The 19,938-nt window shown below is 55.5% G+C and overlaps 1 protein-coding gene across 1 annotated transcript; it reads right to left on the reverse strand.

Annotated features, from left to right (window-relative positions):
- Positions 1 to 13,596: 13,596 nt before the first annotated feature.
- On the reverse strand, positions 13,597 to 17,152 carry EGR3 (early growth response 3). The gene is made up of 2 exons (XM_090054429.1): positions 16,866 to 17,152; positions 13,597 to 16,018 (listed from the first exon to the last, which is right to left on the reverse strand). Exons 1-2 carry the CDS (start codon positions 17,017 to 17,019, stop codon positions 15,006 to 15,008), a joined length of 1,167 nt encoding a protein of 388 aa, XP_089910555.1. The 5' UTR covers positions 17,020 to 17,152; the 3' UTR covers positions 13,597 to 15,005.
- Positions 17,153 to 19,938: the final 2,786 nt, after the last annotated feature.

Genomic DNA, 19,938 nt, shown 5'->3' on the forward strand with positions numbered 1-19,938 from the left:
CTGTTTGCAGAGGAAGTTCCCTCAGTGAGTTGGAGGAGCTTTCCCTTTGCCCCTAGAGGAAAGGAGGCTCCGTCCTCTGCCGCCCACAGCCCCACACATCCTTCCAGCCACAGGACTTGGAAGGCTTCCCTCAGCCAAAGATGTAGCTAGTGGGATGCCCAGGAGTCCTGTTAGCAGCATGGCAGGTGCAATGCAGATTGCAGCAATGCCCGCTCTCTGCTCTGCACTGGGAGATCCACTTGGGTGGGGATTTAGTGCCAGCAGCCCATGCAGTCTAAGGCCTCTCTAACAAGGCTGCCAGTGCAGGGGCTCTTTGGTACCAGCGGTAGGGGCTGTTTTTAGAAGGTGAACATTTGCTTTCTTGGAACCAGCCTTGGACCGACCCAATTCATTGCATGTGAGATACCAAAGTCCTAATGGATTCAATCCAGAGAGCTCCAGGATCCCTTACCCACCCTTAGGGTGCTGTTCCTTTCCCACAGGAAAAGCCACAAGGGTCCAGGACAAGCCTCCGGCCTTCTGCGTGAAATATTGCATAAGAAGCTCTCAGGCTTCCATTTCATGTCTGCCTGTTTGGACTCCTGCTTGCAGAATGACTAACTTTAAGGACTGAAAAAAACAGGGGGGGGGGGAAGAAAGTGTTTTGATTACACTGCCTTTTTGCCAACTGGGAGCATTAGTCACAGCACTTTCTGTGTGGAGATACCAGGCTTAAAGCTCAACAGAGCTCTTTGCGCTCTCTCCCTTCCCCTCCTTTCTGACTTGTTAGCAAGATCCCAGGCATGATGAAGACGGGAGAGACAGAGCACGCGCGCACACGTATCTCCAGAGAGAATTACTTTGCATCATCTTCTTGCTCCCCTCGCCCCCAACACCAGAGAGAGGAAACCACCGCCATCCTCTGAAGGATTGGGGTGTGCCTCAGACACGGGAGGGGCCCCTTAGCCAAAGAATCCCATGGGCTGGGGCAGAGCGGCACCATTTTGCCCCAGTTGCAGGCCTGGCCCCTGATTCAGCCTCTGTGTCAGGCGTGTGCTCACGAGGGGCTCTGGACGAGCAGCTGCCTGTTGTCTGACTGCTTGCTGCAGAGGCGCCCTGTTCGCTGTGCCCCTCCCTGGCCTGGGAGAGGGGAAGCGCAGCCCTCAGAGCCCATCTTGCCTTGGCTTTCCTGTGAAACCATCCCTAGAACAGCCAACTAGCAATGGCAGGGGTGACTCTGTCGACACCTACCCACTAGAAACCGGACTGGGACGATTATTCATATCAGAGTTGAGCCTAGAAGCCCAGCTGTGCCAGGCGCTGTGTACACCCCTAGTGAGAGCCCCTGCCCTGACGAGCTCACTGTCTGAGCAGGCCACAGAGCCACAAATCGAATCCAGATCACTCACATTCTGGTCTAGCACCTTAACCACAAGCCCCTCTTTCCCTCCTTATTCATGAGACCCACCACACTTGTTTCACCAGCTCTCAGTGGGTAACAGCTTTAAGCAGTACCTGCCTGGCCCGCCGGTGCACCAGCAGCCTCGAGCGGAAAGGCTCCGCCATTCCCCGTGTTCATCCCCAGACCCTTCCCGTATTGCATACCTTGATAATTTAACACGCCCCAGCTGACTTGTGGCAGGGTCCCACCAATTTGTCCTGACAGCTGGTGGTCTCCATCTGAGAATGGGCTGACATGCAGGGTAACTCCAGAGTAGACCACAGCTCCTCGAATGCACGTTCTGCCTGCTGGTTTCCTTTTCTCAGGCTCAAGCTAAGATACTCTAGGTGAGTAGGAGACAGGCCTGTCAGGCCAAGGAGCCATGCTGAGCTGGTCCCGGAGGGAGTCACCCTTTGCCAGTCTTGCACCATGTGCAGAGCTCTCGTTCTTCATGCTCCCGGTTTGGGATGGCAGGAATTTGGGTTCCTCCCAGGGGTTTTGCAATTCCCACATCCAACACGTTGCACCGGCAGATCCAACTGGCATGTCAACGCACTGCATAACAACAGAGATAAATAAACGGCTTACCATACTCACTGAAACCAATTAAAAACGGCTCAAGAAAAACAGCAAGTCTTTTAACGGGCGCCTCTTGAAATGATGCAAACCGGGAAGCACCCTCACCTGGGAGTGCAGATGACAGAGCCTCCAACAATGGTACCCCACTGGGTCGGCTGCTCTGCTGGGAGCTGGCAGCCTCCTTCAGTCCTCCCTACTGACATTGAGGTGAATCCAAACACTCTGGACAGGCTACAATACTCCTTCCCTGCCGTGCTTCAATGCCCCTTCCTCTAACTCAGGAGAAAGAACAGTCTCCCAAGACAATCAGCCCCTTAGTGCCAGAGGCTGATTGTTTCTTTGCATCCCAGGCACCTTTTTACGGGGTATGGCAATAAACTGTGATACCAGCCAGCCCAGAGCACTATCATGGTGGTGGTGGAGGAGGAGGCAAAGGGGGTCTCAGCTTCAGTCTCTAATGCCCTTACAAGTGGGAGGGAAGGGGATTAGTACTATGCCAGGACTGAGGAGTCCTGAGCTGTCATCAGCCCGCTTGGTCTCGCAGCTGGACTTGGGAAAATGTTAGCTACCTCCCCTCCCCTCCCAGGCCAGATGTAACACAGCACATGGGTCCTTCTTTCTGGAATGGTGGGGGATACAGCCCAAACGTGGTCTCCGGACACCCCGCAGCCCCAGCAGTGAGACTGCACCCGTGTGACCTCTCCTCTGCCTGTGGCTGGAAGTTACGTGTGTCACTTGTTTTGCTGGTGCAGACACAAACAACGCAGCGTGTTTTAAGGGAAAGACAAAAAAGGCCTCAATTATCTGTGGGCTCTGATTATACCACTGGGAGGAAAACAGGTTGGAGAGGGCAGGAATCTCTCCTCCTGCTGCAAGAGCCAAGCCCAAAATAGCAGAGCATCTTCCTAAGTATGCTTGAGACTTCTGTGCGCCAGCATCACCCGTATCATAGAATGGGCATCTGTCTAGTCCTCTGCCCGTGTGACCTGGATGTGCCACACACCACGCGCAAGGTCCTGGTGCCACGAGGTCTCGGCTGACTCGGGCTTGCCACACTAAGCAGCTGGAGACCAGCACTGCGGCTTTGCAGTCCCTTTACCTTAGACAGCTCACCCAAGCGTAAGTTTCCATAGCAAAGCCCTGCATGGTAGGTAGTGGGGTTTAGCAGGTGGAGAAGCTTGTTTCTTCCCTCGTGCTTTTGGGAGGAGCAGATGGAACTTGATTTTTCTCGCAGAGGCAGCGAGCCGAGAATAGCAGCTCTTAAATCGGCTCCAAGGTGGTGGAAAGGCACAACAAGAAACCCACAGACGTGCCCCATATCAGCCCGGTTCTTGGAAGTACAAGCCCAGACTGCAAGCTGGGACACATTCAGACTTGGATTGGTGGATGCAGCCTTTTCCAAGGCAGCCTCTTGCGCCAAGTCCGAATAGGAGCCACAGTTACTGATCGTGCGTGATGGTTTGACAAGTGCTCTGCTACCATCACTCAGGCTGGGTCCAATCCTGCAAGGAGCCAAGCACCCTTTGCTCCCCAGGGCTCTGTACTTTGCTGACCGAGCACTTTGAGGAAGGCATCAGCATTGCAGCACCCTGGGGAAGGCTGGTGCCCCAAGTGGCTGGAAACAGGGGAAGCTGGTGGGGATCTTCCTTTTCCCATCGAGTCTCCCTGGCAGAAAAGTGTCTGAGCATGGCACGGTGGAACCACTCCCGCTGGAGTGGAAGATCCAGACCTGGTAATGAGCCCCATCCACGGTTGCTGCCACAGGGGAAATTTAGGTCAGGTGTGAACGCCCTTGCACTGCTGGCATGGGAAGATGTGGCAGAAGAACTGTTGAGTCACCATGAGACCGGGCAGCCCCAGACGTCGCAGGAGCCGGGCAGAACTGGAAAATCTGCAGCCCAAGCCCTCCCAGCTCTCCAAAACAACAGCTTATTAATTACATTGCCGGAGCATCTCCAGACTCCACCTGAGCTCAGGGCCCCATTGCACTAGGTGCTGCACAAGCACGAAGCACCTGGCAGTTCATGCCCCTAAAAGCTCACAGCCTAGGGAGACGACAGGCAGAGGGTAGGAGCAGCGCAGCATCAGCCCCTGTGTTTTAAGAGCACCGAGGCACAGAAGCTGATGGCTCCAAAGCCCCCAGAAAGACCTGGGTAGAAGGTTCCCATTAAGTTAATGGGCATTTATCAGTCAAATTCCCTTAAGGCAGCTTTCAAAATATCCCCAGGGAGAGGTGTTAAATGCTTGGCCCAATGTCAAGGAGGCAGCCTGTGGCAGAGCTGGGAAATGAACCCATCTCTAAGCCCCAGTGCCCCCCGGTGCCGTCCCATCAGGGGAAGACCATCCTCCCAGCCTGACACCTCCTCTTGGCTGTCAGGTAAGCAAAAGCATGCAGTAGCTCCTGCTGCAGGGGGGTTTGCCAGAGCTTTTAGATCTGATAGCCCATGTTTAACTGTGTACACTTAACTGTCATTAACAAGTAGAACCTATTTCTGATAGAATTGCTTATCCGCAGAAATTACACAAAATGGAAGAATTCATTGAGTAAAGGGGGGAGGGGAAATAAAACCCCACCACCACATCTCTTCTCATAAGTACCAATCCTCCTCATCCACCCTCCTCCTGGGAATAGGCTGCTTTTCAAATCTATCGCAATTTTCCCTGCATGTCAGAAATCAGAACAACTGTTTTTACCAGCCAGGGGGAGAGTCGCTGGCAGATCCTGGCACATGCCGCAGCCCCTGGGCCCTGGCACACGGGAATTAAGGGAGATAAACATCACTGGGCATTTGCCCATCAAACACGTTCCAGGAGTTTCAGATATTGTGGGAGGGATTCACGGAGCCTGGGAAAATAAAATTATATATATATACATATAAATATGTATATAAAGATGGTTGTCATGCCTGGAATGGAGAGAGAGAGCGTGGAAGACAGAGTGGAAAGCAGCCCCTGGGAAAGAAGACTGGCACGAAACATTAGACTCCCTTTCTTTTTCAGAGCCCAGCTTTGCATAAGACTGAAGCATGTAAAGTTTAGGATTAAGGACGGAGCTTGCAATTCAGGCACTGGTGTGGGGCTGGGAAGATGTGGGTTCAGTTCCCTGCTGTGCCAGACTTCCTGAGATACATTAGGCAAATTATTCTCTCTTCGTTCCTCCCTGTAAAGCGGGGATGACAGTAATGTTCCCTTCGGTCAGCCTGATCTCTCCAGATTGTTAGCTCCTCCAGGAATGACTCTCAGCAGAGATCTGTACAACAGAGCCCTGATCTTGGATGATGCCCCTACATGCAGCCACACAATAAGTAGCAGCCATGCAACTCCCAGGCATCCAAGTCTCTGGAACCAGAGCCACTGCTTGCTCATCTAGGCAATCGAGCAAAGACGATTCTCACGCGGGTGTGTCAGTAACTACTTGTGCAAGGAAAGCGAAGCACCGAGACCATCGGTGCAAAGGCAGCGCCAAGTGAGCTCTGGCACCGTGACGTTGTTCCACAAAGCCAGAAATTTTGCAAATCAAAATAAGGAGGGGAAAAGCAAGTGGGAGGAAATTATAGTTTGGAAGTTATTTTCAGAAAGGAAACTGTGAGGGGGGGGGGGGGAGGCCCTGCATTGCAACGCAAAACATGAGAAATTCAGGAAAATAACTTTCAATTTGTTTTTTTGGGGTGTGGGGTCATCTCAGCTGTTTTCCTGGTACCTGGGAGGAAAATGCTTAGAATTGCAAGCATGCCTCTAAAGACAAGGTTTGTTCACACATGTGGTGGGTAGGCCCCGAGCCCTCTTTGGGACCCTTTTCCTCTGCACGCTTAATCAGGTCATTTTCTCTTGTCCTAGTGTGAAAGTGGTTGTGATTTAGCTCGTCCAGTTTGATCTGCAGCGTGTGCACATGGGAGAAGCCTAAAGATGTTGTTGTGCATCTGGAAAGAAGCTATGCAAGACTAAGAGTATGTGGCAGCGGAGGTCTTGGGGGTGACGGCCAGTTCGGAAGAGAGAGGAGTTTGTGCCAGAGCAGAGAAGAGCAGCCCATTATGTCTGACCATTGTGTGACAGTCTGGGGACTGCAAAGCTGAGCGTGCAGTGATAGGGCATGTGTGTAAGTGATCATGGGGCAAAAGCAAGGAGGTTACCGACTGTCCCGCTCTGCCTTTACACAGTGCCCAGTAGACAGCGGTTTCAGCAAGAGCAGGTTCAAGAGACGGGGGACTGCAATGCACCTTGTGTGCTGGGATGGTGTGTGTGGTGGGCAGGGTGGGGGCGGTATAGAAGTCTTCTGGGAAAATTTTGTGGACTACAACTTCCAGATGGATAGTGAAGAAAGAGGAGCTTCAAAGCACCAGCAGCTGACTCCAATGGGATACAACTGCAAAGGGTGTAAGCATCAAGAAGCAAGAGGAACAGTTTGGAGGGGAATGAGGGGTGTAGCTAGGTGCAATGGGATGGTGTTAGACCAAGACCAAGGCTGGACAGTGGGAGCCCTGGCAGTGGGACCTCAGAGGCTGCAACATGGACGGGGGTGGGGGGGAAATCTGTGCAGGGAACAGCACTGCACAAAAGGTTGAGTCCCAGCTTATCTGGGGGACAATAAAGAATTGGCACAGAGGGAAAGGCAGAGCAAGTGAGAGAGAGGATCGCCGTCTCTAGGGCTGGAATTAGCTCATTCTACACATCAGGAACCTGGGAGAAAGAATGTGCAGACTAAGGAGGACACTTATCCTAGAAGGAGCAAACAGACACAGAGGAAGGAGCTATGCAACTCAGAGGGGCTTCGAGGGAGGAGTCGACTGGCATCAAGATTAGCTCGTGCAGACATTAGTTGGTGTGGGAGGGAAAAATGAAGTGCATGAGGTGAGACAGGAAAAGAGCACTGTACAACTCCAGGAACAGCAAGAGAGTTAGGGGAAGAGTGGGAGAGAGATGGATATAAACAGCCCCAGAAAGGATCCACACGCGGAAAAAACCAAGACAACAAAAAGCCTTGGAGACTGAGGTACCAGCCTCAGGAGACAAAACTGGTGGCCTCACGTCTCTATTACTACGTGAACGGATGAAGGCAATGCGGAGGACAGAAGACTTCTGGACTCTGGGGTATGATCTGACATGGTGCCTGATGAGATCTTGTTTGAGGAGTTGATTCACATGGGCTTGGCGGTGCGAGAGCTGTCACGTGGACTGAAACCTGGCTGAAGAGCCACAGACTCGGAATATGCCACGTGGCACGGTGCAGCGGGGAGGTGGCCGATGGAGCGGTGGAGATCAGCATGAGGACTGGCTTTATTTATCAGCAATCTGGATGTGCAGGTAAACAGCACGGTAATTACATTTGCAGATGAGGCTAAACCGGGAAGTGTTACAAACACTGGCAAAGACAAAGGATTAGCTTAAAAGGATCTAGGGAGGTTAGAAACAGGGGCAGGAAATGAGCAGAGATGATTGATCCTGGACAAATGCAAGCAAACGGGTCTAGGGAGAAAGGACCCCAAAGCATAGATCTTTGCTGCATGGGAGACACTGGGAAAGGCAAAAGAGAGAAAGAGAGAGAGAGGTGTGAGCTGACAGCAAGGGAGATAGAAATTTGCAATGCAACATGGCAGCAGACAGCAAAAGAGCACATCTTTGGGCTTCTGGCATAGAGGTGTCATGGCAGATCCAGAAGGCAGGGGCAGGGGTGGAGAGCAGAGGCATAAAAGGAGCCCTTAACTCCTCCCCCCGGTTTGGGTCCAAGTGCCCCCTGCAACCAGCTTGCCTTCTCAGCTGGCATGATGAAATCTCCCTCTCCGGTTTCAAGTCCCATCCCCTGCCCGTCTGGTGCAGGCGAGACAGCACCTGTTCCAGGCGCGTCAGTCAGCAGACGATACAAACACGCTGAATGGCGAACACAGGCAAGAAAGAGAAATGGCTGAAGAGGAAGGCGTGGACCGAGGTGGCCCGAGTCTGTGAGGAGCCCAGTGCCGGGGATTGCTTGCGAATCCAAGGAGAGGGTCGTGTCTTTGCACCCTCCTGGAAGAAGGGCGGCCCTGACTGCCAAGTACCCGCTCGGCCAGCTGGGCCCTGGGGGAGACAGAGGTACTCACTGCAAAAATAGGCCCTGGCAAAAGGATGCCCAGCGGTGGGAAACTGAACCATCTGCAAGTGCCTGAAGGGGAAAAAACAGCAAAGATGGAGAAGGCAGTGTGGTCCTAGGGCCATTATCTGGCAGCCCCTGGCAGAGGGGCACTCAGGCTGGACACTGGGAACGGGAGGCCTTAAGAAAGTTCCCAGGAAAGCCCATGGGTTAGATTCCCTCAACCTGGATCAGACACCACCCCAGACAGTGGATGACTTTGTGCCAAAGGCCCTGCCCTGCTTCCCTGGTCCTGCTCTGCCTAGGTGGAAAGACAGCCCAGCTGCTAGGGTACTAGAGCAGGGCCTGATGCCTCCAGTCCCTATCTGCAGCATGGGACAATGACCTTTCCCAAGCGCCCGAGAGGGTGGCAAAGACCCTAAGGAGGAAGGAGGTGCTCAAGCACCATGGAGTGGGGCCCATGCACATGTCTCCACAGGGGCAGGGCAGGCTAGTGCAGGAAAGGGGGCAAAGCCCCCGATTGGAGCAAGGGACAAGGAGGCACCTGAGCAGCACAGTGGGGAGATGAATTTAAGGCAAGCGAGGGTCATGCACTGATGAAGCTTCGGTCGTTTCCCCTATGCCGAGCACGGCTGCTAGGAAGACTAAACATCCAGGGGCAGCAATGAGAATGACTCATATAAATCATTTTAACGAGGAGGTAGAGATGCGACTCGTCAGCCTCCCGTGGGCCCGTCTGCCACCAGCAATCGATAGCATAGGCCTTGCGTGGCGCTCAGCCTACATGTTTCTGCCACGAGTAAAACACAACAGCCCCTTCTGGCATCCCCATACCATGGCCCCCCCCGGCAGCAGCAGGCCTGCCCTTCGACGGCATCGACGGGAGCAGATTTGTCAGGAGAAAGACCCCAGCGAAGGTTGGGCAGAGCTCCATCGTCAAGTGAGAAATGGCCATTCGCTCCACTGTCTGCGCTACATGGCGTCAACAAACTAGGCAGCTTCCAGAGGGATGACTCCTACTCTTCCATGGAAGTGCAGCATTGAAAGCTGGGGTTAGACATTGCCGTACTGGAGAAGAAACATTGGTTCCATGCAGGCACCAGCTCCAAAGCGGAGGGGTGACAGGAGCCACATGGGGACGAGAGCTGCCAGAAGAGGCTGGTTAGGGCAGGGGATGAGGTCGGGGAGGTGAAGACTTGGGCTCTGCTCCCAGCCGTAAGAAAGAAGTGCAGCCTAGCCATGACAACGCAGAACCAGGGCTCCTGGGCTGTGGCCCTGATTGCTCCCGAGTCACAGTGACCTGGGGAAATGACATCAGCTCGCTGCACCTCGGTTTGGAAACGCAACCTCCTGCACAGAGGGCAGTCGGCCTTAATTAAATGTTTGCAAGGTCCTTTAAGATCCTTGGGTGGAAGGTGGTGGTGAAGGGCAAAGCGCTGTTATTGATACAACAGGCAGAATATGTCAGGCAATGGGCTTATTCATGCCTCTAAAGGACACTGTTAAAATAAATAGGCAGTAACTTGTGCTGTGACAGATGAGCTGGTATGTGACTGGCAAAAGCACCCCCACCCCCCGCCTCACTACAGCTGGTCCAGAAAGTGTGTGTGGGGGGGGGGGGAAGCCCTGTGCTTCCTTAGCAACCAGCATCCTTCTTGCACGGCAATGCTCCCCCTCACCACCCTTTGCCATCAAGGGAAGTGCCAGGCGATCAGTGCCGCAGAGGCTCAGACCCCGATCCTCGCTGCGTACAGGCTGTGTGGGTAGCACGCCTCATACAGAAGCCCGCTATATCTGAGGGCCCAACCCAGCCCTCGCTGAAAGGTTTGGCACAGGCTTGGAGGAAGGAGACTAGGCCTGGGCCCTGAAAAACCAAAGTGCCTGGACTAAAACCCACCAGGCAGCGATATGCTATGGGGGTAGGTCCTCACTGTGGCACCAGACTGGGCCCCGATTCAAGTACTGCTCCTAATCCCCCCACCAAACCTGCTCACACAAAAGCCAGCTAGGATGGTGGGGCAGGGTTAGCATTCAAGTTAATTCAGGCTGGCATCTCGCCTGCTCTGCAGTGGGGATGGAGGTGAAAGCACGCAAGGGAAAAGAGTGTCCCAGTGCCTGTCCCCCTGCCCCCACATACCTGCAGGGAGAAAACCTGACTTGTCGTCCTACAGCCCAAGAGCCCGGTGATATACCCCCAGATGCCCTAGTGAACCAGCAAGGACCCACAGCTTGGCTAGGGCTTTGCAGCAGTCCCACACCCACCTGGGCCCAGCTGAGCCCAGGTGCCCATCACCCGCACTGCCTCAGCCATGAAGACTTCTCCGGTGGACCCTTCCTCACATGGAGGTAGCCTCTCACTCCTAGTCCGCTTCAGCCCTAACAAAGGGATGCTTTTGGCTGGAAGCTCTCCCTTTCAGCGTCACCAGGAACGCAAGATGGCATCTCTCCATCAGTCTTTGCGAAGCTACCACCACACTCTTCAGCCTCATTGGGCCCGACAAGAGGCAGCACTTACGACAGACGCATTTGCCTCCATCCCACATAGTATTTCTCTGGTCTCACCACATTAAAGTGCAGACTGTTGGCAGTGGCAAACAGGCTGATGTTGGTTTATAGAAAGCAACGGCGTGACAGAGATCTGCTGTACAGAGGCCACTGTCACCCAATAGAAGGAAAGAGGGTTACGAGCTGCCACCGACTGCCCTGATGGCAGCAATGGGACCGCTTCTGTTTCAGTGATGCCGCATTGCCAAGAAACTTGTTTGTTTCAGTTCTGTGCATAGGGGGACGCTCTACGCCTCTCTATGCAAATTTCCTATTATTAGTGGCTCACTGTAACCACCTGTTCATCATGAGGTCCAAGTGCCCCCTCTGGGATCTCCATTTCCAAGAGAAATCATCATGCGTAGACATCAGTGCCCCAACACGTCCCAAACTGGCCAAAGTAAGTGCATGCAGAAATGCCTAGTATTTATATACCTCCTTGGATCTTCTAGCACTTTCCAAAGCACACGCGCAAAGAAAGCACCAGCCACGGGCACCCCGCACATGTCTAACTTCACAACGGCGCCAGCAGGGAAACTGTCGGCCCAAGACAGTCAGCACAAGACCCAAGTCTAACGCCAAGTCTCCTGAGATCCCAACTGTCCCGGTGCTGCAGAAAATACCAGCTGTGAAGTTTCACCCGAGGGACCAAGAAGTGCCAAACCACCTAGACATCACACTTACCTCCTGCCAGAGGGGAGAAGGTGGGTGCCCCACCTCCGAAAAGAACCTGCGATTACAGAGACCTGCAGTACTTCAAAGCCAACTTTCACAACCCCGAGACAGCCCAGGCAGCCTACGGGCTTAGGCCGATTCCAACCCGATTTCACTACAGCAAAGCCACACTGGGAGTCATTTGACTCATCCCACCTAGCGGCCCCCTGAGAAAGAAGAATGAAAATCCAGCAGCCGAACCTGCTTTGCCCTAGCCGGTTCGCAGACAAAATAAATAAATAAATATATATCAAAGGATGTGAAATATGGTGGCACCACTCCAAATACTTACTGGAGTAACCTGAATGCATCCGGGTCTTTCGTGCAGCAGATGGTAAGGAGAAGACTGAGAGGGGGAAGGCAGGTTAGAGAAGGGTACGTACCCCCAGGAGTAAAGGCAGCTTTCTCCGCTCCCTTTGTGCTACGGATCGCTAGGCTATAATTTGAGATGTTCTAACGCAACAGACAATTATTGCTTGCAGAAATTGAGACTGGTGGGGGTTCAGCCGTACTACTTCTGCTCAAACAGCAGCACCGGGGCCAAAGTTCAACAAGGCACTTAAGCACATGCCTGACATGAAGCCCATACGCGGTCCCACCGAAGTCCAAGTTAGGCACCCGCTTCCTTGCTGAATGAGAGCCTACATCCTTACACATCCTTTGTTCCTACGAAAGAAAAGAGGAGAAGGCGCTAAGCAAACAGGCCTGATGGTCAGATCTTGCCTGGGTCCACAAGTGGGGAAGTGGGCATGTAAAAACCTGGGCAAATGCCAGTCGTCCTCCCCAGCAGGCCCCTTCCCACGCGGTAACAGTCACCCCAGCCAGCATGCAAGACAAGCTGCTACTTAACGTAAGACTCCGTTGCCCTTCATTATCAATCAACCTCAAAGCACTTTCTAACCGTTAACGAGTTAAACTTCCCAGTCCCGCAGCAGTCACCGCAACACAAGAATTTGGAGCATGCCTGGGGTTGGGCGCGAAAGAGACTCGTGCCCACTCTCAGGGTACAAGGTTTCTTATAATATTACATCTCCCATTTGGATGTTTTCCTTTCTGGCGGTGGCTACAGCAGTCACGGAAACCCTCGTATTATTTTTATTTTTAACCCACGTACTTCATCCGGAGTGACCTATCTGGCTATCAGAATGGAAATGTTCTCCTGTTTTTTGTTGTTTTTGGGTTTTTTTTTTTAATATATATATACCTGCCATAATTCAAACTTGTGAAAGGAAAGCAAGCAGTAAGAGCTGAACCAAAAAGATCCTCTTTTCCCTTCCATTACTGAACAGAGCCAACAGATCCTTACCACATACGACTAGGATCTTGTAAAATGGTGATATTATTACCACTTTGACCAGACAGAGCCCCAGAGAAAAAGCGGTCAGAAGCACCCCGGTCTCCACTGGACAGGAACAGATTAGGAGCCTGATCCAAAGTCTGCTGTCTGCAGGGCAGTGCTCCTACGGACTGCCATGAGTTTGGGATCAAGTATCTTAACAGGCTTCTAGTTTCTGTGGAAAATGGACACAGAAATGAGCAATCCGGCTTCAATGTGGCCAGTCCTGGTTGCCTTAAGCATTCCTGCTCTGACCACCATGTCCTGTCAACAGACCCTGAAGGAGCTGGAACTGAGAAAAGGTTGGATTATTTTTTTTTTTAAATAAAACAACAAAACACCTCACATGAAAAATATATATATCACCAGAAAATGTACAAGTGGATTCCAAAATGTCATCTGCAGAGAGGCACATCGCCCAACAGCCTACACATTTCAGGCAAGTCATTTGAATGTGTTCTTGCATACTACCAAATTTTTCAGAACCAATGCGTACTTGAGGAGGAAGGTAAAATAAAGATATTTACTACAGGATTTGATTGTCAGCAAACACAATATATTTACTGCATTAGCATTTGCTCACAGTGCAAATGGTACAACAATACATCAGTTCAATGTTTCTGATTTTTTTCTCTTAAAAATGCTGTATGCATTAACTATCATCTTTGCATTACAACGTGACAAATGAGCAAATGAAATGTGTGTGAAAATTATCACCTTTTCACAATATCAAGCATAATTTTTTTAACCTTAGTATAAGGTACTATAAATCCAAGAAATAAAAACATCCACAAAATATATTACATCTGGTATGATTTTTTTTTTCTCTAAGTACTCAACTTTATACAAAAGTCTTTCAAAAAATATCATTCCCTTAGGTTTGTGTGGTTAAACCTGATTTTGTTTTTGTTCCTTTCAGTTCACATAAATTAGACTGCATCCTCTCTCTTCTCCTTTATTTTTTGTATGTTTTTACTTTTTTTTTTTCACATGCAGACATCAAACCTGGATAGCACGACCTTTTGGCAACAAAGATTTTTTTTTTAAATAATTATTATTTTTGCTTAGTTTAGCTTAAATGTCTGAGCACAGTTTTATTAAAACAAAAGAAGAAAGAAATCAGAATAGTCATGCAGTGACATGCACATACCAGAAGGAGAAAGGAAAAAAAATATTGAGGACTAATTGATTTCTCCTCCTTGGTTTTTCTTTTGTGGTTGTTGGTGTTGTTGTTTGCAAGTGACCAAATAAAACAAAATAAAAATATATCACATTATAAAAAGTATTCAGCAAAATACTGTTTTCTGTAAAGAATTTCCCTTCTGCTGAAAAAACCATGCCCTGTAACATCGTCCCTCCCATCCTCCCCAGTGATACACCCTCAGCCCCAAATTAAGCGAGGAGTACCTGGAAATTCATAACCCACCTCCCTTTTAGTTTGCTTTTTTTTTCTTTTTATTTTATTTTTTTTCCAGGAGCTAGTAGTTAGTCCATTTACATCCACCATAATCCAACAGGGAAAACAAAAACCAAAAACAAAACCTGGTGCTTTAAAAAAAGAAACCCCCCCCCCATAAAATAAAAAAATCAAAAAAAAAAAATCAAAGGGTGGGGGGGTGGGGAAAGATGCATAAAGTGACTTTAAAATTAGACACCCTGTAAACTCAAATCCATCCCCCACACCCCACCCCAACAGTATAAGAGCCACGGGGGGAGGGGGAAGGTTGACTAGGTAACAACAGTACATTCAGTCAGATCTTTGATGAAAGCTGCTCAACAGCCCTACTTCCCCTTGGCCAAGTACATTCAGAGCTGCTCACAGAGGACACCTGGGAGGGGGGGTCGGGGCCGCCCCCGCCTTCCCTCTGGAGGAAAGTTTGGAGCGACTCTCGGACGCCTCACAGTTATTTTCTCTCTCCAAAAAATAAAGCGTTAAAGCTGTAAAAGACGGAGATGCTCTCTCTCTCGGGTCCGGACCGTGGTAGCAAGCCGGCAGTGACATGAAGGAGTGCATACTGTATAGAGTTTGGTCGGGGGGCGGCCCCCCCGGTCTGTCCCCGGTTGCGGCGGCGGCGGCGGCGGCGGCTCTGCCCGGCGGGGGGAGGAGGGCTCCCCGCCTGCGCCCGGCCCGTGCCGCCCGGCGCCCGGCTCCGCTGCCTGCGGGGGCCTGGCCGGGCTGCGGGGAGCCCCGCACGTCGGAGCGGGCAGACAAGAAGCGGCGGCGGCGGCGGCAGCATCCTAGGCATGTGTGGAAGAGCCCCGAGGGGAAGGCCACGCTGTGCCGAGCCCCGGCGGGCCCGGCTCCGCGTCCCTGCGGATCAAGACGATGCGCGGGGCGGCGGCCGCGCTCAGGCGCAGGTGGTGACCGCGGGGGCGAGCGCGGCGGGCGGCGAAGCGGCGGCGGCGGCGGCGGCGGCGGCGCCGGGGCCCTTGTCGCCCTTCTTCTCCTTCTGCTTGAGGTGGATCTTGGCGTGCCGCTTGCGCTCGTCGCTGCGCGCGAACTTGCGGCCGCAGAACTCGCAGGCGAAGGGCTTCTCGCCCGTGTGCGTGCGGATGTGCGTGGTGAGGTGGTCGCTGCGGCTGAAGCTCCGCATGCAGATGCGGCACTGGAAGGGCTTGTGGCCCGTGTGGATCCGCAGGTGCCGCGTCAGCTCGTCGGAGCGCGAGAAGCGGCGGTCGCAGCCCTCGGCCGGGCAGGCGTGCGGCCGCTCGTGCAGCGGCGTCTTGCTGGGCCGGTTCGGGTACTTGCGCGGCCGGATGGGCTTGAGGGCCAGCGGCGGCTGCTGCAGCCCGCCGAAGCCCGGGTGGATCTGCTTGTCCTTGAAGGCCTTGATGGTCTCCAGCGGCGTGATGGGCGGCGGGTTGACGCGCAGCGGGTCCAGGCCCTGGAAGGGCTTGTGCTCGGGCAGCGCGCCCATGTCGCCGGGGTGGTGGTACAGGTTGTAGTCGGGCAGCATGGGGAAGTCGGGCATCTTGGCCGCCTGGTAGTCCTGCGGCGAGTAGGGCAGGCCGGCGTTGCCCTGCGGGTCGTGGAAGGCCACGGGCTCCGGGTAGAGGTCGCCGCAGGCGGAGTAGGGCGGCAGCGCGGGGTACATGGGCTCCACGTCGCCCTGCGGCTGCACCATGCTGGCCGCCGACGTCTGGGTGCTGGTGATGGCGCTGGAGGAGGGCGGCACCCCCAGCAGCCCCGCGCTCATGAGGCTGATGATGTTGTCCTGGCACCAGTTGGACGGCGAGTCGAAGGCGAATTTCCCCAGGTAGGTCACCGTCTTGTTGCCCGGCGCGGGCTGGAAAGTGCCCGAGTAGGACGAGAGCTCCTGGCTCGGCTTCTCGCCCGCCAAGCCTATGTCCATCACATTGTCTGCAAGAGAAGCGGCCGGCAGTGAGCGAGGGCCCCGAGCCGCCGCCGCCGCCGCCGCCCACCCCCCGGCGGCCCCTTCCCGCGGGGGCGGAGGACGCAGGCACCTGGCGGCGCAGGTAGGCTCGGGCGGGGCGGGGCGGGGCGGGCCCGGCTTCCCCCGGAGAAGGCAGCGAGCGAGCGGGGAGTCGGAGTCGGGGGCGGGACCCCCCCCCCGGCCCGATCGGGCCCGCGGAGCAGGGCCGCGCCGCCCCCCGGCAGCCCGGGCTCACCTGCTCGCCCCCGGCCCGGCTCCGAGCTCGCACTACTGCCGCCGCCCCCGCCGCACCCCCATGGTGGGAAGCCGCTGCCACCCCCCCACGCCCTGCCGCGCCGACAGCAAGATCCACAAAAGTCCGGGCCGGATTATTCCTCCCCGGAGCCGAGCGCGGCGATCGGGATCCCAGCCGCAGGCACACATGTACACACACGCATGTACACACGCATGCACACACACACACACACACGCGCGCAGCCCGAGTCACATTGCAGCAGCGGCAGCGGCGGCAGCAGCACACCGCGCCCGGGGGAAGCGCGCACGCACTCACTGCCTCTGCCGCCGGGGCTTGGGGCCCTCTCCCCGCCTGCGCGCCCCCACGCCGCCCCCGGGCCCAGCCCCTGCCCGCTCTACCTTCCACCCCTCTGCCTGGCGGCGGAGGCAGCGATCGCCGGCAAGCACGCCGAGGCGGGGGCTGGCTGGGGGTGGGCGGCTGGGGGTGGGGGAGCCGCTCCCGAGCCCGGCATCTCCTTCTCCGTGGAGCCTCCATCACACCCGCGCCCTCTCCCTTCCCCGCGGGCCCCTGCCCCTCACCTGCAGCCATCTGGTTGTAGTGAGCCACGGACTCGCTGTTGCCGGAGAAGAGGTTCAGAGAGTTGGGGATCTCCTCGGGGTACAGATTGTCAGGCAACTGGTTCATCAAAGTGTTCATGGTCCCCGGCAGCTTCTCCACGAGTTTGCCTGTCATAGCACTGGAGACGAGGCAGGTTCAGAGCGGCTCCCAGCTCCGCTCCCGATGCAACGACATCCGAATGGCAAATCCGTGCCAGGGAAATCATGCAAGAAAAAAGTTGGGGTGGGGGAAGGGGGGGAGGAGGGGGCTGGTTTGCGGAGGAGGGCGAGGGGGGGGTCCAAAGGCGGGGTACAATCCTCAGTGGGTCCCGGGTGGTGTTTCCTCGGGGGGGAGGGGGGCTGCTGTGCCTCGCAGCTGCGGTTGTAGAAGCGGGTGGGAGTAGCTGATCCCTCCCCTCTCCTCTCCTCTCCTCTCCTCTTTTTGCGCTCTCCTCGCTCGCTCGCTCGCGCTCCCCCTCTCCTGCTCGCAGGTTCACTCACTGCTGCCCAAATGCTCAGCCAGGGAAATCCACAGCCTATTTATGAGAGCGGCGGGAAAGCTCCGTGACGTAGCTGCCCATATAAGGACAGACAAAGCGGAGCCGATGGCCGACGTCACAATGGAAGCTCCTCACAATGGAACATTAGAAAGCAGGAAGCGGCGCCCCGGCCGAGCCGCTGCGAGCGCCCGCCGCCCCCCGCTCGCGCTGGCCTCGGCTCCCCGGGGCAGCCGGACCCCGGCCCGAGCAGCGCGGCGCAGGTGCCCCAGGCTGAGCTGGGTCTGGCCGGCGCGGTCATGCCCCCGGCCCCGGCCCCGGCCCCGGCCCCGGCCCCGGGGGTGCTGCAGGAGCCCCGCGGCGTGCCGCTGCCTCCCCAGCGCCCGGACGAGCCTCGAGAGGGCCGGCACAGGCGCTCCGCACCCCGGCCCGGCCGACACCTGGTGCCCAGCGCCCCGGGGGCCCAGCGATGCTCTGCGGGGACCCCCCTCCGAGAGCCCGGGCCGCAGCGGGAAGCCGTCAAGCCTCGCTCGGGGCTGCCCCCGCTTTGGGAGAAGGGCAGGTCGCACCGGGGGTGTGACCCTGCCCGCCCGGGCGCTGTCCCCCGCACCGCACCGCACCGCACCGCACCGCACGGCGCGGGCCGGGAGCGTGGGAAAGCGCCGCGGGAGCCGCTCGGCGCCGGGGCCAGCCCGGGCCGGCCCCGCCGGGAGGGTGCGGGGCCGGGGCGGGGGCGGGGCCGCCCCGGGGAAGGGGACGCGTGGCACGGGCAGAGCCCGCGCGTGGGAGCCGGGCCCCGTGCCGGGCCGTGCGGGGCGGCCGCCGGGGGGCCGGGCCTGCAGCCGAGGGGAAGCTCCATACAAGGCCCGGATCCGGCCCCGCCTCCGGTGCCTTATTTGGCGGCCGGTTCCGGTTCCCCGCTTGCCTTCCCCTCCCCTGCGCGGGCCTGGGCTCCCCGCATCCCCGGGGCCGCTACAGCCAAGGGCTCGGCAAAGCCCCGGCCGAGGGGGCTCCCCTGGGGGCGGGGGCCCGGAGCCGCCCGCACCCCGCCGGGCCCCCGCAGCCCGACCCAGGCCCCGTTTTCGCTGCGCGGTCGCTGCTTCCCACCCCTTCTTCCGGGCGGGCGGGATGCTCCGGGGCCTCCACCGGAGCCCTGGGGCAACGGCTCCGCTCCCACGGCGGCGGGGCAGGGCGAGCAGACCGGGAAACCCTCCCAACCCCAGCACCTGTGCTGCTGCCCTCCCCTGCCAAGTGCATCGCTGGGGTCTGAAGTTACTCCAGACTCGATGGTGCAGGGGCTGGGCGTTTGCTTCAGGTTCCTGGCAGGCCCAGCTGAGACTTTTGTTCCTAATTACCATGCAGGAGCAAGCAGGCACTGGCCCAGCTGTCCTCACCCCGTGAGATGGTGAAAGGCAGGTTCTAGGCTGGCATCCGTCTGAGTGCCAGGCAGCCCTGCCCCAGCCCTGGCTTGGCTCCACGTGGTACCAAACAAGGTGGATCACTGCCTGGGGAGAGGATGATTGTACAATGGGAGGAGAGGCAGCAGTGGAGCTCCCACCTGAAGGTCTTTCACCCTGCCAGGTGCACCCTTCACCCCGGAGCTCTCTGCCACCCAGTTTACACTGAGGGGGGGAAATATTCCTCGCTGATAATCCAAGCACAGAGGAGTCTGGTGCAATGTCTGAAGCCCCTGCTTCCCACAGCAGGGTTTATGCCCAGGTCCAAGCCAAATGAGTCACCGAGGGCCAGTTTACACAAGAAAATTGTACTTGTGCAACCTAAATTAAACTGAAATTTAGTGAAAGTGGGATGAGCCCCAACATGGACGCTTTTACTTGGGTTTAGGAGTGCTTTACTGTGGTTTAACTTAAGCCTAGACAAACCAATATAAGTTCAACTGGTGCAAGCTGCCAAAATGAACAAGGTCCATGTTTAAACCCCCAGTTAACAAGCTTCAGACCCGTGTCTGAGGAGGAGGCAAGGGTCCATCTAGCTCTCAGCTGCTCCTCTTCTCCAAGGCAGCTCTGCACTGTAGGACTGGCCAGGCCCCGAGCCCCGGGACCAAGTAGTCTGAGAGGAATAAAGGGAAAAAGAAATCCGCTTCACATCCATCCACTGAAACTCCTTTGCATTTACTGGCAAGCACATGGGAAGACAGAGATTTATGTTTTGATTTTCAGAGGCAACAGCGTGCACACAAATCAGCTGAGAACAAATATATTAAATAAAGTCTGATCACTTTTGGTTCCTCAAGGCAGGAACTGGGGTCTGTGTTTGTATGGCAAGAAAGGGCCCCTCCACCCAAAGAGGGTCTGGGCTTTTGGCTCTGGAATGCAAATCAATCAAATTAATAATAATCATGATAGTGATGGTGATGATGTAACAACGTTGATCCCTGAAATGCTACAAAAAGGGGGGGGGATAGCACATTTTCTTCCGTTTTCAAGAACTCTCCATATTAATAAAGCATGGAAAGTGAAACTGGTGTAACCTCAAACTTAGCATCTAACTTTGGCTGCCTTGTCAACCTCAAAAACATCCTAAATGTAGCACTGGTA

Source organism: Crocodylus siamensis, chromosome 6, assembly GCF_052110815.1.
Source record: "Crocodylus siamensis isolate JL-2025a chromosome 6, ASM5211081v1, whole genome shotgun sequence".
Taxonomy (NCBI): Eukaryota; Metazoa; Chordata; order Crocodylia; family Crocodylidae; genus Crocodylus; species Crocodylus siamensis.

Excerpts from the sequence above, each read along its gene's own strand:
- EGR3 (XM_090054429.1), bottom strand. The coding sequence starts at position 17,019 with ATGACAGGCAAACTCGTGGAGAAGCTGCCGGGGACCATGAACACTTTG. Across the intron at positions 16,019-16,865 it reads CTACAACCAGATGGCTGCAG|ACAATGTGATGGACATAGGC; the intron begins GTGAGGGGCAGG and ends CTTCTCTTGCAG.